The sequence below is a fragment of the Chaetura pelagica genome, unplaced genomic scaffold, assembly GCF_000747805.2.
Source record: "Chaetura pelagica isolate M959 unplaced genomic scaffold, ChaPel_1.0 scaffold369, whole genome shotgun sequence".
Taxonomy (NCBI): domain Eukaryota; kingdom Metazoa; phylum Chordata; class Aves; order Apodiformes; family Apodidae; genus Chaetura; species Chaetura pelagica.
In genome coordinates, this window is record NW_009970235.1 from 692114 (window position 1) to 708955 (window position 16842).

The 16842-nt window shown below is 49.7% G+C and overlaps 1 protein-coding gene across 1 annotated transcript in view; it reads right to left on the bottom strand.

Annotated features, from left to right (window-relative positions):
* Positions 1 to 370: 370 nt before the first annotated feature.
* BBS4 (Bardet-Biedl syndrome 4) overlaps positions 371 to 16842 on the bottom strand; it is a 30300-nt gene continuing 13828 nt past the window's right edge. The window contains exons 8-16 of the mRNA XM_010005933.1: positions 16005 to 16132; positions 13781 to 13835; positions 12468 to 12536; positions 8330 to 8482; positions 8026 to 8197; positions 6999 to 7068; positions 2928 to 3069; positions 2341 to 2548; positions 371 to 492 (exon numbers count right to left, since the gene is read on the bottom strand). Of these exons, the coding sequence (XP_010004235.1) occupies positions 371 to 492; positions 2341 to 2548; positions 2928 to 3069; positions 6999 to 7068; positions 8026 to 8197; positions 8330 to 8482; positions 12468 to 12536; positions 13781 to 13835; positions 16005 to 16132 (1119 nt within the window). The remainder of the gene's footprint in view (positions 493 to 2340; positions 2549 to 2927; positions 3070 to 6998; positions 7069 to 8025; positions 8198 to 8329; positions 8483 to 12467; positions 12537 to 13780; positions 13836 to 16004; positions 16133 to 16842) is intronic.

Consider the following 16842-nt stretch of genomic DNA (forward strand, 5'->3'; position numbering starts at 1 on the left):
CCCAGGATGCTAAGCCACTACTTCTGGCTTTTCTAAACATAGTGGATGCCTCAGCATCCTTCTGGAGGACTTCCAGGCAAATGCTAAGGACAGCCAACCCTGTGGAGAGATGGATCTCCATCCTCCAGGCTCTTGCACTGGACAGCTGGGACCAACTGACAGAAGCTACACAAGCACCTCTCCTTGCTGCAGTAACTCCTGGGACACGGGAGAGCCCACGTGCTAAACTCATTAACAGGAAACAGCTGCATTTAGACTGACTAACAGTGGGGTGAAGCCACCACGGGTCAGGGGAGAGGGCAGGTCCCTCTCCCCACAGGCCAGCAGGCAGAGCTGGGGATGCCCCTGCCTGTGGCCACCAGAGCCCATCCTAGTCCCCTGCCTCCCGGCTCTTGCTCTGCTCCTCAGCCTCTGCTGGCACCTCGGGGCTGGTGTCTGGGCCTGGCTCTGGCTCCAGGGGCAGTGAGGGAGGCTTTGCTGCTGCTCCAGCACCTGGGGAGAGAACACAGCTACAGTTACTGCATGACCATAGTCTGTTGTCTACTCTTTTTGCCCTTCCAGGCAGCAGGGAGATGCAGAACAACCACAGCTATTGGTGACTCTCACATTTCTTCTTGCAGGTCTGCTGGGGATGCAGCCAGAGACCTCCCAGTGCCCAAAGTGCTGCTGAGGGAAGTTAGGGTGCAAGATTCAGCTGGGCTGCTGTCACAAGTCAGGACAAAATTAGGAATTAACTCATGCTTTGGAAGGGAAAACAGTTCCACTGAAGCCAGTTTATATTCAAGCTGGAGCCAAAACCACAGTATCCTTTTCAGGCCACACTTTTAGGAAACAGGGAGAGTTTCCAGACAGCTGAAGTAACTAGTTAGAGAACAAAACCCATAGACAGGACACTCACATACTGATGATGTTCCTATGCTCAGGTTTAGGCTGACAACTGGATGTTCTGAACCACCTCCCTTCTCTGATATGGATGATAAACCAGGTAAACCCCAAACTCCTGTATCTTTTCTTTTTCAGCTTTCCTAAGTCCTCCCTGCATCCAAAGTTTATTCCATGCATGAAAAATGGAACAGGTCCTTAGGGGTGCCAAAGAAAGAGGCCTGGATTACACAACCTCTCTCCTGGTTCAGCCCACAGGCAACAAGACTACGAGTGACAGAACTTCACCATGATGAGTTGTGAAGCAAGAAGTAACATGTACAGACACCAGTCTCAGCCTGCCAAGGCTGATACATCCCCTGACCCTCAGTCCAGAGCCTGCACTGAAAGGTAATTCAGCAGCACCTGGGAAGCAGGGAGCTGCCTGCACAGCTTCAGAGCAGTCCAGTTGCAGTTGTTTTTGTAACAGAAAATTTACCATCATTTCCCTTCTCTGCAGCAGCCTCTCTTTCTATGTCCCTTCCAAACCAAACCATTCTGTGATTCATAAAATCATGGAAGCCTAGAATGGTTTGAGCTGGAAGGCACCTCAAAGATCATCCAGATCCAAGCCCCTGCATGGGCAGGGACACCTCCCACCACACCAGGTTGCTCCAAGCCCCATCCAACCTGCCCTTCAACACTGCCAGGGATGGGGCAGCCACAGCTTCCCTGGGCAACCTGGGCCAGGCTCTCACCACCCTCACACTCAAGAATTTCCTCCTCATGTCTCACCTCAATCTCCCTCTTCCAGTTTTCATCCATTCCCCCTTGTCCTCTCCCTCCCTGCCCTTGTCCCAAGTCCCTCCCCAGCTTTCCTGGAGCCCCTTCAGGCACTGGAAGGTGCTCTAAGGTCTCCCTGGAGCCTTCTCTTCTCCAGGCTGAACACCCCAACTCTCCCAGCCTGGCTCCAAAGCAGAGCTGCTCCAGCCCTCTGAGCATCCTTGTGGCCTCCTCTGGATTTGTTCCAACAGGTCCATGTCCTTCTTGTGTTGGGGGCTCCAGAGCTGGACACAGCACTGCAGGTGTGGTCTCATGAGAGCAGAGTATCTATGTGCATGTCAGCTCCTGGGCTCATCCAAAGCAAGACAAGTGGTCTGGTTTCTGAAACCCCCTCCTTCCCAGAGCAAGACCTCAATCCCAGGCTACTGGTATTCTTGTCCATCGTGGCTCAGATAGAAGAAGAACTTTTACTGAGTTTATCCTGCAAAAGCATGACAGCCTAAGGCACCACAGAGAGCATCTGTCTCCCACCCTGCCTGAACTCAGAAATCTGGGAAAGCTCTTAGCAAATATTGACATCGTTACTGTGTAAGCAAGTTGATGCCTTCCCAAATACATGCTGTCACTCTGTACTCAGGGAGGTGTCTCTTCTCCCCTTCCACAGTTCTGCTTCAAAAAGAAGGACATAAGAAGTACCTGGGGGAAGCTGTAGGGTCTTCCCATACCCTGCAGCTGAGGACATGGCTTGGCCCAGGGCTTGGTTAGAGCCCAAAGGCTGCTGAGTGCTGGAGGCTTTCCCTGCTGGAGCTCGCTGCTTGGATTTAGACTCTTTAGAAGGCTTAGTCCAGACCAGGCTCTCCCCCACCTGCAGGGCAGCTCCCATCTTCTGGGCAACCTCCACCATCTTCTCAAGAAGCAAAAAGAGAAGACTATGGTAAATTAGAACACTCCAGACAACAATGAAGTCAACAACAACACACACAAAACCCAACACCCAGCAGCTGTGCAGAGCTGGCTGCTGCCTCGGTGCTCAAGGGAAACATCTCTGCTAATTCATCCTCTTAATTAAGAGGAAATCTTGTCTTGCTGTGTATTGATTGAAGAACTGGCCTTCAAAGAGCAGAAATGCAGCAAGCAGCTCTCAGCAGGCAGCTGCTTTACTCAGAAAACCTCGTAAGCAGAATTTCTTCCTAATAATTGGACTCCAAAGTCAAATTTCCCCTGGTTTATTGCCAGTCCTAGCAGGGCTGCCTGGCTCCTGCTGACAGCCCTGGGGCACGTACCTCAGGGTCAAAGTCAAGGGCACTGCTCTCCTTCACCATGCTGACCTTCTTTTCCATCTCCTGGTACTGGCAGAGGGCTCCCTGCTTGTCCCCCTGGTTATACAGCAGGATGGCATAGTTCAGGTTGACCAGGGGGTTGCACCTGCAGCAAACACACAAGATGCATCACATTCCATGTGGGAACAGTTTTCCCGAATAAGATGAGCCCAAGCAGCAAAGCTGGAGTCTCCCTAATGTGTGGCCATGGGGCACCCTGCCCCCCAGGCAGCTGAGGCCTCTGGGGACACGATGGAGCCCCAGGAGCTTGGTGAGACACACGGAGCCTGGGCCCAGGGGAGCATCCCAGTGCCAAGGACAACAGAAATGACTCTGCGTCTCCGAGCTCCTGACTCTGGGCTGAGGAGCAGTGAGGGGACTTCATTCTGCTGTGATCTCTGAGCTCAGCCCAGGCTCCCCCAGCTCCAGTGAGGCAGAAGGGCTCCACACCTCCTCATTTCCCACCGTATCCATTTGATTCACTTGGATACACTAACCCTGCACAGCAGCTTTCCTCTGGCAGAGCCAGGAGTGTGAGGAAAACTGAACCAGAGGGAATGAGGAGCTGAGACCCTTGGCTCTGTCATTAATCAGTGAAGCTCTGGGTGATCTGATCCTTCCTTAATTGCCTGCGAAGCCCCACTCCACAAGCTGCTCTGACCATCCAGCCTCAATCTGGAGAAGCAAAATGCACCTGTATTGCCTGACAAAGGAATGAAAGGGAAGAGGGGCACCAGTCCCAGCACAGCTCGTCCAGGCTGGGGGATAGGACCTGGGAGAGCAGAGCCTGAGTTGAGCAGGAGAGGGCATGCTGTAGGGGGAGGATGGAGGAGCCCTGTGCCCACAACCTGCTGCAGAGAATCATCGTAGAATCATCACAGAATGTGTGGGCTTGGAGGGGACCTTTAAAGGTCACCTAGTCTAGCCCCCCCTGCAGTGCACAGGGACCTATTTAACTAGCTCAGGTTGCTCAGAGCCTCATCAAGTCTGACCTTGAATGTCTCCAGAGATGGGGCCTCCACCACCTCCCCGGGCAACCTGGGCCAGGGTCTCACCACCCTCATAGTGAAGAATTTCCTCCTCTTGTCTCACCTCAATCTCCCCCCTTTCCAGTTTTAATCCATTCCCCCTTGTCCTCTCCCTCCCTGCCCTTGTCCAAAGCCCCTCCCCAGCTTTCCTGGAGCCCCTTCAGGCACTGGAAGGTGCTCTAAGGTCTCCCTGGAGCCTTCTCTTCTCCAGGCTGAACATCCCAACTCCCTCAGCCTGTCTTGGTACCAGAGCTGCTCCAGCCCTCGGACCATTTTTGTGGCCCTTCTCTGGACTTGTTTCTACAGCTCCATGTCCCTCTTGTGTTGAGGACTCCAGAGGTGCACACCCATGTCACTGCACCCCTGTGTCACTCACTGCACACCCATGTTACTGCACCCAGGGCAGCCAGGGCTGCTCTGCACACACGGGAGGAGGCCCTGGTGCCCTCCCCTGGAGCCCGGCAGGGATCACTGGAGCCATCCCAGGACTCCAGCACTGCTGCCTTTGGGAGCCAGGACAGAAGCACCTTCTGTGAGAAGTGCAGAAGGCTTCTGCTCACACTGCTCACTAGACAAGGTGTCACCTGCATATGACCAAGACCATATATCTTCCCTGGGAAGATACATGACAGCACTGCAAGAAGAAAGACTTAGAAGGTACCTGATACCATTTATAACTATTGGTTTTCCTTTCACTGAGGAACTGGAACACTGATCCTGCCACAAGAAAACCCCAAGCAACCCCACTTCACTGTCTGTGCCAAAGCAAAGGAAGAAATGCAGGAAAAAAATAAATATCAAAACCCCATCTCTCTGGTGGGGGGAAAAAAGCCAACAAGAAAACACAAGCAACCAAAGCCACTCAATGGAGCACTGAGAACAGATCAGACAGATCTGGGAACAGCTCATGTTAAAACTAATGGAACCTGATAAAGGCAATTCACCCTCAAGAGCTGAGAATATGACAGAAAAAAATCAATAGCTAAATAAGCCCAGAAAGGGCAGACAGCTACGAGCTAGAACCAGCTCTAAGAAGAAACACCTTTTTTAAAAGCTGTTTCCAAGATGCTTCCCATCCCAGAGCCCAGCAGGGCACCCAGGCCTAATATCCCCACACTCTTTAAAAGGATTTCTGGCAATGGCAGGGAACACAGCCACCTTCATCCCAGCCAAAGGGCTCATCAGCAAAGAGAGCCTGTGGGGACATGGGTTGAGCCAGACAATAAATAAAATATCCAGCTGAACAAGCCTAACAAAGGCTGGATACTCCTCCCAGTATTCCCTGGCAGTGGGCATTCTGTTTTGCTTTGAGGAGGTTTTGTTTTCCCAGTAAGACTCTCGAGCTGTAGCATCATCACAGTGCCAAATATTTAGGTGAAGCTGTAGAGCTAAATTTCTGTTCCCTTTTTGCTTCATGCACACAAAGTCCTGACTAGGCAGCCTGAGCAGTCCTGAGGGTCCTGCACTGCCTGGCTGGGCATGGGAGGCTGAGCAGGAAAATTCCAGAGATGGGTATGTGTGCAGGCCATGTAATCCCAGGAAACCTCATAGAGCACCTTCCAGTGCCTGAAGGGGCTCCAGGAAAGCTGGGGAGGGACTTGGGACAAGGGCAGGGAGGGAGAGGACAAATAGGAATGGATGAAAACTGGGAGAGGGAGATTGAGGTGAGACATGAGGAGGGAATTGTGGAGTGTGAGGGTGGTGAGAGCCTGGCCCAGGTTGCCCAGGGAAGCTGTGGCTGCCCCATCCCTGGCAGTGTTGAAGGGCAGGTTGGATGGGGCTTGGAGCAACCTGGGCTGGTGGGAGGTGTCCCTGCCCATGCAGGGGGGTTGGGGCTGGATGATCTTTAAGGTCCCTTGCAACCCAAACCAGTCGATGGTTCTTGCAGCACCTCAGCACCAGGAGAGCTGCACCCCAGCATCAAACGTTATTTCTGGAAACCTGCTGCCCCTTCAGAATGGGTTTAGGGACTTCCAGGATTCCCAAAATTAAGCGTGGCCAGGACACCTAGGTTATAAAGGACAATGGAACCAGCATCTTCTCACGCCACCTTGTGGTGGCCACTGCAGATGGGAAGTGCTTTTGCCACAGCTCTTTGGCAGAGCCACCCCGGCCCAGGAGCACTGAGCTGGCTGCTCCAGGCCTACAAATACTCACAGGAATCATTGAATCACAGAACAGTTCAGGTTGGAAGGGAACTTTGAAGGTCATCTAGTCCAACCCTCCTGCAATAAGCAGGGAGGCCTTCAACTAGATCAGGTTGTACAGAGCCCTGTCCATCCTGATCTTCAATGGTTCCAGGGATGGGACATCTAATCATCTACTGGGCAAAACCTGAAGGGTAAAGAACATAAAGAAACCAGACCCAGGGAGCCAAAACCATTCATAAATTTGAGGTGAATTGGGTTTTTTGACTGAAATGATCAAACACTGCAGGGTTCATTTCAACATTTCTGAAACCAAGTGCTCTGATTTTAAGAGCCAGACTGCAAACACAGACCCTGTCACCAACCTGGAGGAGAAAGGGCCCCACTGCTGCCCTTCTCTGTGCTTTGTACCAGCTTCTTGCCCACATTCTCCCACCTAAAATCCTCCCTCTGCCTCATTCAGAGCAGGCTTTATCCCAAGCCTCCCATCACCCTCACAGGCTCCAGCTTTGGGTCACAAAATATTTTGAGATGACTGGTTTCCTTCTATTGAATCTGTTCTGCTGTGCATAAATATTCACTGGAAGGTGGCCTGGAATCCAAAGTCATCACCACTGACTTCACTAACTAAACAGCTTTGGGTTGGACTGAAACAAAACTTCCCTTTCAGTTTTCAGAGCTGACCTGAATGTAAGAGAAGAAAAGATGTTTTTAAAACAGCAACTTGTGCAGCTGCAGGAATCAAAATGTTTCCCTATCACAAACCACTCGGGGTCAAAGTTGAGAGAGGGACAAAACCTGGCAAGGGAACCAGGGGAGGGAGGCAAAGCAATCACCAAACAGCTGCAGGGAAGACTCACTTGTCCAGGGCCACAGCTTGTTCATAGGAACGTTTGGCGTTCTCCATGTCTTCAAGGTTTGTCAGAGCAACTGCAGCAAAGCACAAGTAGATGCTTCAGAAGGACCATTTGGAATGTTACTACCACGTAAGGTACCAGCTGCCAGCAGGGTTGGCTGGACAGGAGTAACCCTACTCATGTCATTTCTGACAAATACTTGTCTTGCTTGATCCCAAACCTGTCCAGAGCTGGAAATCATGGAATCACAGAACTGTCAGAGTTGGAAGGGACCTCTAGAGATCATTTATCCAACTCCTGGATCCCCTGGAGCACATATCTCCAGAGAAGGAGACTCCACACCCCCCTGGGCAGCCTGTCCCAGGGCTCTGTCACCCTCACAGTCAAGAAGTTTCTCCTCATATTCCAGTGGCACTTCCCATGTTCCAGCCTGTGCCCATTGCCCCTCGTCCTGTCCCTGGGCACTGCTGAGCAGAGTCTGGCTCCAACCTCCTGCACCCACCCTCAGATACTTCCAGGCACTGATAAGGTCTCCCCTCAGCCTTCTCCTCTCCAGGCTGAGCACCCCCAGCTCTCTCAGCTCCTCCTCATCAGGGAGATGTTCCAATCCCCCAGTCAGCTTTTCAGCCCTTCACTGGATTCTGTCTCTCTTGAACTAGGGAGCCCAGAACTGGTCCTAGTTCTCCAGCTGTGGCCTCACCAGAGCAGAAAGGCAGGATGACCTCTCTGGACCTACTGGCCACACTCTTCCTCATGCACCCCAGGATTCCATTGGCCTCCTTGGCCATAAGGGCACTTTGCTGGCTCATGGATCATTTACTGCCTACCAGGACTCCAAGATCCTTCGCCTTGGCTCTGCTTTCCAGCAGACCCATCCTTAACCCATCTTTTCTCCCCAGGTCCACGGATACCCCAGGAGTGGGATCAGGTCCTTGGCTCTGCTTTCCAGCAGACCCACCCTTAACCCATCTTTCTCCCCAGACGAAGGTCCACGGATACCCCAGGAGTGGGATCAGGGAGTGTCACATACCTGCAAGGAGCATATAGAGCTCTCCCATCTTGGGCTGGAGGCTGATAGCAGCACTCAGGAAGTGGAAGGCAGATGCATACTGCTGCATGGTGAGGTGGACCAAGCCCAGGTTGTACAAGATCTTCCAGTCAAAGGGAGCCAAGTAGTTTGCCCGCTTCAGGCAGCTGATGGCCTTCCAAACAGGAACAGACATGCTGCTAACACAGCCCACCCAGAGCAGCCCTCCTGTCTCTGCCACAGGAGGAATCCTGCTCTTGCATGAAATCAGCTCCAGATGGAGAAAGAAAGAAACCCAGGCACTTACTGCCACGTATTTCTTCTTCCCAAAGAAGCACATCCCGATGTTGTTCCACAGGGGGGGGCTCTCGGGCGCCGCGCTGGCCACCACCCTGTACTTGGAGAGGGCAACGTCATGGTCTCCATGGACCTGCATCATGCTGCCAGCAGCCAGGGTAGCCTTGGAGAGAAGAGGAGAATGACCAGCTGAGGAACTGCCTTTTTCCCAAATACAGCAAGAAGGCAAGAGGGGAACATGAATAAACTAAAAGGCATTTCAAGAGCAACCATTTTTTTTCAGGTGTTTTCTTCTAGGGGCTGCCAACCCCAACAGTGGGAAGCAGATGGGGGCTCTAGAATCTTCCAACACATAGAAGAACACAGAGCAGAGAAGCAACTCGGGCCCCTGCTTCTTCCTGCACCATCTGATGCAGGAGCAAGTCCAGAAAAGGTCAATGAAGCTGGTGAAGTGTCTGCAGCATAAGCACCATGAGGAGCATCTGAAGGAACTGGGGGTGTTTAGCCTGGAGAAAAGGAGGCTGAGGGGAGAACTTCTCACCCTACAGCTCCCTGGAAGGAGGTTGGAGCCAGGGGAGTTGGCCTCATCTCCCAAAGAACAAGTGATAGAACAAGACAAAATGTTGTGCCAGGGGAGGTTTAAATTGGATTGTGGGAACAATTTCTTCACTGAAAGGGTCATTAAACACTGGCCCAGGCTGCCCAGGGAGGTGGTTGAGTCTCCATCCCTGGAGGTGCTTAAGAGATGTGTAGAAGTGGTGCTGAGGGACATGGGTTAGCACTGGACTTGGGAGAGTAGTTAGAGGGAGAGGGTTAATGGTTCGTAGAGTTGGGTTATGGTTGGACTTGATGATCTTGAAGGTCTTTTCCAACCAGAACAATTCTGTGATCTCCATCATAACTATCTTGGAAATACTGCAACATGAGAAGTATTCAGGGTTGTTTCAGGGTGGCAGCAGTACCTCCTAGACCATGAGTTCCTGGGGAGATCTATGCACTAACAGTTTCTTTTTAGCAACAAGTAGAAATAGAAACAGCTCTGGTGCAAGAGTAAAACACACTCAAGCAAGACATATGCAGCCAAGCCAGCCCAGTTCACACTGACTGGATCCTGCAAATCCATGGAAAGCTGCATGGGGGAAAAAAAGCCAGTGACAGCAACAAACTGTCATTAAACCCCACTAGCTTAGCCCTTTATAATATTTCACAGTGACAAGTAAAATTTTTAAGTGTAAAGGTGTTTTCACAAGAAGGTTCAACTCATGTTCATCCATCACCCCCTCATCGCCCCGTCTCTATACTCTACATCCACCACAGCCTCCAGAAGGAAAAAGCAGCAGAGAAATGAAGCAGCCTGGCTAGAAAGGGAAGTAGTTTCACAGCCAGGAATTAAACCTGGATGCCAAGCTTGGCTTCCAGAGCAGAGCCAAGGAGGGGTCCCATTTGTTCACAACAGCTGGAAGCAGAGTTATTAACAGGTGGGACAATAATACAGTGGAACCTCACTTGTGCCAGTGCTCCATGCCCAGGAGGGACAGGGACCCAGGAACAGCTCTTTGGAGTTTTGAAACAGTGTCTGGAACATTTTCCTTGCAAAGTGAATTCTATTTCATTTAATTTGTTTGAAAATTCAGGTTAAAAACCAAGGGACTCAATTTAACATCCTGTATTTTGGGGGGTAATCCCAAGCACAAATACAGGCTGGGTGGACAGTGGGTTGAGAACAGTCCTGAGGAGAAGGGCTTGAGGGTGATGGTGGGTGAGAAGCTCAACATTGGCCAGCATGGTGTGCTGGAGCCCAGAGACCAACCCTGTTCTGGGCTGTGTCACCAGCAGCACGGGCAGCAGGGTCAGGGAGGGGATTGTCCCCTCTGTTCTGCTCTGGTGAGACTCCCCTGCAGTGCTGAGTCCAATTCTGGAGCCCCCAACACAAGAGGGATATGGACCTGTTGGAACAAATCCAGAGGAGGCCACAGAGATGATCCCAGGGCTGGAGCAGCTCTGCCCTGGAGACAGGCTGGGAGAGTTGGGGTGTTCAGCCTGGAGAAGAGAAGGCTCCAGGGAGACCTTAGAGCACCTTCCAGTGCCTGAAGGGGCTCCAGGAAAGCTGGGGAGGGACCTGGGACAAAGGTTTGTTTTGAGAGGGATAGAACAAGACAAAATGTTGTGCCAGGGGAGGTTTAAATTGGATTGTGGGAACAATTTCTTCACTGAAAGGGTCATTAAACACTGGCCCAGGCTGCCCAGGGAGGTGGTTGAGTCTCCATCCCTGGAGGTGCTTAAGAGATGTGTAGAAGTGGTGCTGAGGGACATGGGTTAGCACTGGACTTGGGAGAGTAGTTAGAGGGAGAGGGTTAATGGTTCGTAGAGTTGGGTTATGGTTGGACTTGATGATCTTGAAGGTCTTTTCCAACCAGAACAATTCTGTGATCTCCATCATAACTATCTTGGAAATACTGCAACATGAGAAGTATTCAGGGTTGTTTCAGGGTGGCAGCAGTACCTCCTAGACCATGAGTTCCTGGGGAGATCTATGCACTAACAGTTTCTTTTTAGCAACAAGTAGAAATAGAAACAGCTCTGGTGCAAGAGTAAAACACACTCAAGCAAGACATATGCAGCCAAGCCAGCCCAGTTCACACTGACTGGATCCTGCAAATCCATGGAAAGCTGCATGGGGGAAAAAAAGCCAGTGACAGCAACAAACTGTCATTAAACCCCACTAGCTTAGCCCTTTATAATATTTCACAGTGACAAGTAAAATTTGTAAGTGTAAAGGTGTTTTCACAAGAAGGTTCAACTCATGTTCATCCATCACTCCTCAGTGCCACGTGTCCATACTCTACATCCTCCACAGCCTCCAGAAGGAAAAAGCAGCAGAGAAATGAAGCAGCCTGGCTAGAAAGGGAAGTAGTTTCACAGCCAGGAATTAAACCTGGATGCCAAGCTTGGCTTCCAGAGCAGAGCCAAGGAGGGGTCCCATTTGTTCACAACAGCTGGAAGCAGAGTTATTAACAGGTGGGACAATAATACAGTGGAACCTCACTTGTGCCAGTGCTCCATGCCCAGGAGGGACAGGGACCCAGGAACAGCTCTTTGGAGTTTTGAAACAGTGTCTGGAACATTTTCCTTGCAAAGTGAATTCTATTTCATTTAATTTGTTTGAAAATTCAGGTTAAAAACCAAGGGACTCAATTTAACATCCTGTATTTTGGGGGGTAATCCCAAGCACAAATACAGGCTGGGTGGACAGTGGGTTGAGAACAGTCCTGAGGAGAAGGGCTTGAGGGTGATGGTGGGTGAGAAGCTCAACATTGGCCAGCATGGTGTGCTGGAGCCCAGAGACCAACCCTGTTCTGGGCTGTGTCACCAGCAGCACGGGCAGCAGGGTCAGGGAGGGGATTGTCCCCTCTGTTCTGCTCTGGTGAGACTCCCCTGCAGTGCTGAGTCCAATTCTGGAGCCCCCAACACAAGAGGGATATGGACCTGTTGGAACAAATCCAGAGGAGGCCACAGAGATGATCCCAGGGCTGGAGCAGCTCTGCCCTGGAGACAGGCTGGGAGAGTTGGGGTGTTCAGCCTGGAGAAGAGAAGGCTCCAGGGAGACCTTAGAGCACCTTCCAGTGCCTGAAGGGGCTCCAGGAAAGCTGGGGAGGGACCTGGGACAAGGGCAGGGAGGGAGAGGACAAGGGGGAATGGATGAAAACTGGAAGAGGGAGGATTTAGGTTGGACATGAGGAGGGAATTCTTTGCTGTGAGGGTGGTGAGAGCCTGGCCCAGGCTGCCCAGGGAAGCTGTGGCTGCCCCATCCCTGGCAGTGTTGAAGGGCAGGTTGGATGGGGCTTGGAGCAGCCTGGGCTGGTGGGAGGTGTCCCTGCCCATGCAGGGGGGTTGGATCTGGATGAGCTTTAAGGTCTCTTCCAAACCACATTCTGCCTCCTTCCCTCTCCCTACCTCCACACACATCAGACTCCCTGCCCAGGGAAAGGTCCCAGAATGTATTTTGGAGGAAGCTTTCTGGGCATGATCCTTTCCAGCCTTTCCAGGCTAAGACCCCTGCATATAAATGGCAAAGCTCTGATACTGGAATTAGCTTTAAGAAGTGTTTCATCACCCTTCAGCTGGTTTATTCCCACTCTTCATGGTACCTTGTAGTTGGTTGGGTCATAAGTAAGTGCATTTCCAAGGTGCTCAAAAGCCTTCTGGTAATCCCCACGCTGGGAAGAGAAGGAAACAAGCATCAGAAATTCAGGAACAGGAGGACCCTGTTTGGTCACTGGCATTTTTGGTTCAGTAAAAACAAATCTTAAGAAAAGTGGAATTTTACAGTCATCCCATCACACACACACATTTTTGTTTGATAATTTACAGATGCTGTACATTTGTTTTGCTGGGGTGGATTCACTGTTGTGTCCAAACCAGTTTTCCATGTAGTTTGTGCTCTGACAGGAGCTCTGGGCTGATACTCCTCTGCTCCCTCCTCTCTTCCAGAAAAGAGGCTACAAATTACTACTCTTTGTATACTTGATTTCCTCACCACACCTTCCTCACTCTTCATGGGAAGAAGTCTTCCAATGGACTGCAAGTGTTTGTGGGCATGACAGTGTCCATGAATAAAGCACATTACTGCTTAGAAATCCTGAAATCCCATCATTTCCAACTGAATTATGCCAGGATTGTACCAGTCCAAGCAGGATGCACCACTGTCCAGTGACTTGTGGGAGTAGCAGAGAGTGGGAAGGCTGTGGGGGCATCTTTAAATGCCTGAGGGTGAGAGTGAGTCTGTCTCCAGAGAGACACAAACCAAGCACATGAAGCACAGCACAGAGAGCTGGGGCTAAGTTTACAGGGAGAATGCTACACTCGAGCTACTTTCATCTTACAGATCCCCCTTCCCACTCACATTCCCTTCTAAAACCACACATATTCATTCAAGACATCCAAGGCTCCTATTGAATTCCCCTAATTCATGAGCAAGGCAATGTTTTTAGAGACCCACATTATACTTCTGAGCATCTAAATGGACAGGGAGATCCTTAAAGATGCCTTTGTTACTTAAATATATTCCAATTTTCCTTAACATCACCAATTTCCTGGCTGCTTTTCTAGGAGGATGACTTGCTAGATTCCTGATCCAAAAGCAAGGTAATGACTAGTCATGTTCTCTTGTACTTGGAGGATTTATAAAGAACTAGGGCAGTTGCAAAACAGAATGGCTGGGCTGGCTCAGGTCCAGGAAATCAACTTGCTTTTAGCAAAAGGCAAAAAAAAAGCAGATACAGAAAAGCAAGCTCTGTCATGTGAAATGTAGTCCTTTGTCCTGGTTTGAGCCAGGATGAAGCCAGAGAAACATGTACAAGTCATGGGAAGGTGGATAGAAATTAAGTCTATTGAAAACAAACACAACCTTGGCCATTTTGAAAATTAAGAAGTTGATGGAAGAGGAAACAGTCTTCAGTACCTGCAAGTAGAGTAGCCCCAGGGTTGTCAGGAGGTCTGTGTTTTCTGGAGAAAACCTGCAACAGAAAAGCCACAGTATTGTGCTGTTTATTAGCCCTTCTAGAACAAGGTAAAATCAGCACATGGAATTAAAACACATTATACTAGTATCACTCCAGCAAATTGTCATCATTAAATGCAAATATGGGAAGAACTGCCATCATGGGGACTTCCTCTGAACACCATGCCACCTGAGCTTTCAAAATGTCTGCTAGGTATAACTGAGAAGCCAAGATGCTCAGTGAAGCACATCTGGATGCATAACAGGATGTTGTTGTTTTGTTAAGCTTCAAAGTGAGGCAGCATCAGTGACCTGGAAATGCAAAATGTGATTTTCCATAGTCTCCCACAAACCACCCTGTAAATCCACCCCAAGCCTCTTGGGCCATGGAGGGCAGGCAACCCTCAGCACTTCTGATGGATCTTATGCAGGATCAATGTCAGACTTTTAATTGACCCTATAAAAACATTACAAACCTGGTTTCCCAGAGCAGCTGTGGGCTGTTCCCCATGGCTTTGTGTGCAGCACAGCCCAGAGTGCTCAGCCAGGCACTGCCCACACACACCACTCAGCACAGCCAGACTTGACAACTTATGCCCCAAAGGACATCTCTTTTTTGATGACTGCAGCTCCCAGCCCTCCACTGCTGCTGTGAGGTTCACACAGCAATGTTGTGAAGCCTTTGAAAATCACCCCCATTCCCAGCAGCTTCTGAAGACATAAATAGGATGAGAACAACAAGGAAAAGGAGAAGGAGACACTACTTGTGGCCTCACTCACCCTAACAGAAGTTAAGTTTGCAATTCCCTGCTCCCAAGGCTTAAGAAATCTAATGTGCACACTCACTCACACTGGCACCTTGAAACCTCAACCAGAACAAAATTGCCTGTGCCTGATGGTACAGAAACACAGGGAAATGATCCTGGAGCTGGGAACAGCAGGCAAAATGTAACAGGCAGATTAGAAAAAGAAAAGAAGAAGAAAAAAACCAGGAGTGAGGAAGAAGGGAGGGCAGGGGAGCACCAAGGTAAGTTACAAACCTGGTAAAGTGCTTAGGAAGGATTATTTATGTCATAAACATTCTAGATTAGTTCAGATATCTACCCAACCCAATATACTGTCACACAGCATCCAAAAGCAGATGTGGAAGGGCAAAGTCTGTGAAAGGAGCCAGTACAAAATGTAGGTCCACCTCTGGCTTCCAACAGGTTCCTGCTTTCTTTAGTGTTCTCCATTACACAACTACATTTTCAAAGCACTGGTAAATCAGATGCTCAGGGATGCCCTAAAACAAGATAGATCAGGACTGAGAAACAGTGACAGGGTGGGAGGAGCCCACTGTGCACCAACCCATCTCCAGGCTGCCTACTCACACACTTTCAAACACAAAGCCCTGCAAGTGATTTCAGCCTGTGAAACCCAGGCACTGGTTTCTGACACAGTTGGGGCTAGAGAGACACCCGAGGTTACATCTTTTTGTAGATAAACCTTTGGGATTTATGAACTCAGTTTTGAATGGGTTTGCTCCCAGGCATCTCTGTCCATTTCTTTTTGCACTTGTGTTTGGCAGACCTTCAAACAGCTCCCTTCTTCCCTGAAACACTGTCAGCAGCACGAGGACTACAGCTGAGAGCAGACACAGCTGAAGAGCTTGGAAATGTCATCTTTGCACAGAGACGCTATAATTACCATTAGTTTTTTAATCATGTCCTCAATTCAGATCTGGGACACCAATCAAATTTCTCCTGGCATCGGATGGGACATGGACAGACAGAAAAAGGGATACAGAATCACAGAATCATCCTGGCTGGAAGGGACCTTGAAGATCATCAAGTCCAACCACAATCTAAATCTCCCTGCCATAACCTAATGTACTCGTTCAGTACTTAAATCATGTCCCTAAGCACTGTATCTACATTTCTTTTAAATATATTAAATATTAAATATATGAAATACATAAATATATTAAACATATTCTTACTCTACTGCTTTCTTATAGACTTCAATGGCTTTATCCACCTCCCCCTCCATCATCAAGTCCAACCACAATCTAAATCTCCCTGCCATAACCTAATGTACTCGTTCAGTACTTAAATCATGTCCCTAAGCACTGTATCTACATTTCTTTTAAATATATTAAATATTAAATATATGAAATACATAAATATATTAAACATATTCTTACTCTACTGCTTTCTTATAGACTTCAATGGCTTTATCCACCTCCCCCTCCAGTAGGTGAATTTTCCCCAGCATCATGTAAGTCAGATCGTGTCTGTTGAGCTCCAGGGCATTGTTTAGCTGGTCTTGTGCCTAAACACACAACCACAGATAATAAAAAAGAACATGAGTGATTACAGAGACCTCAGTGAAGCAACAGCCCACAGCAACCCCCAGCAGCTGTGAAAGGGAACAGCTAAAAACCCCTGAGCCTACAAAGCCCTGCCAGCAAAACCCTGCCCAGTTCCTTGTTGGAACAAGTTCTGCATCAGGAGCCACGTGCTTTTAGGGACAGAAAAAGAGGAGTGAACCAGCTCCTGTCAGACACACCCCCCCCAAGGAGGAGAGGAGCACGGGCCTGTTGCTGTATTTGAATTTGCCTGGTTTGAGGGAATCTCCAGATGTGTGAGGTTAACCGGAGCATTACAGCTTATTCTTCACTCAAACGATCATTCCAGCAATGAGCCTGGATTGCCAAGCAAACCAGAGGAGTGAACCAGCTCCTGTCAGACACACCCATCCCCTCCAACAGGAGACACCTGGAAGCCTGTATTCCTGTATTCCTCAGGCCCAGCCAGCAGGGCAGCAAAGAGCCCTTGCCGTCTCTGAACACCTGATATATCAGAAAGAGAAACCCTGGCATAGCACTGGAAGTCTGTAATATGTGCTCTTTGTGAGCAGCAGCTACTGAAGAGACAGTCAGCACCAAGGCCTGTGCTTTGTTTGAGGTGTCCTCATGGAAGTATTGGTGACCAGTAGAGCTCAGACATATGGATAACCTGAGGAGCCAGCAGTTCCAGTGA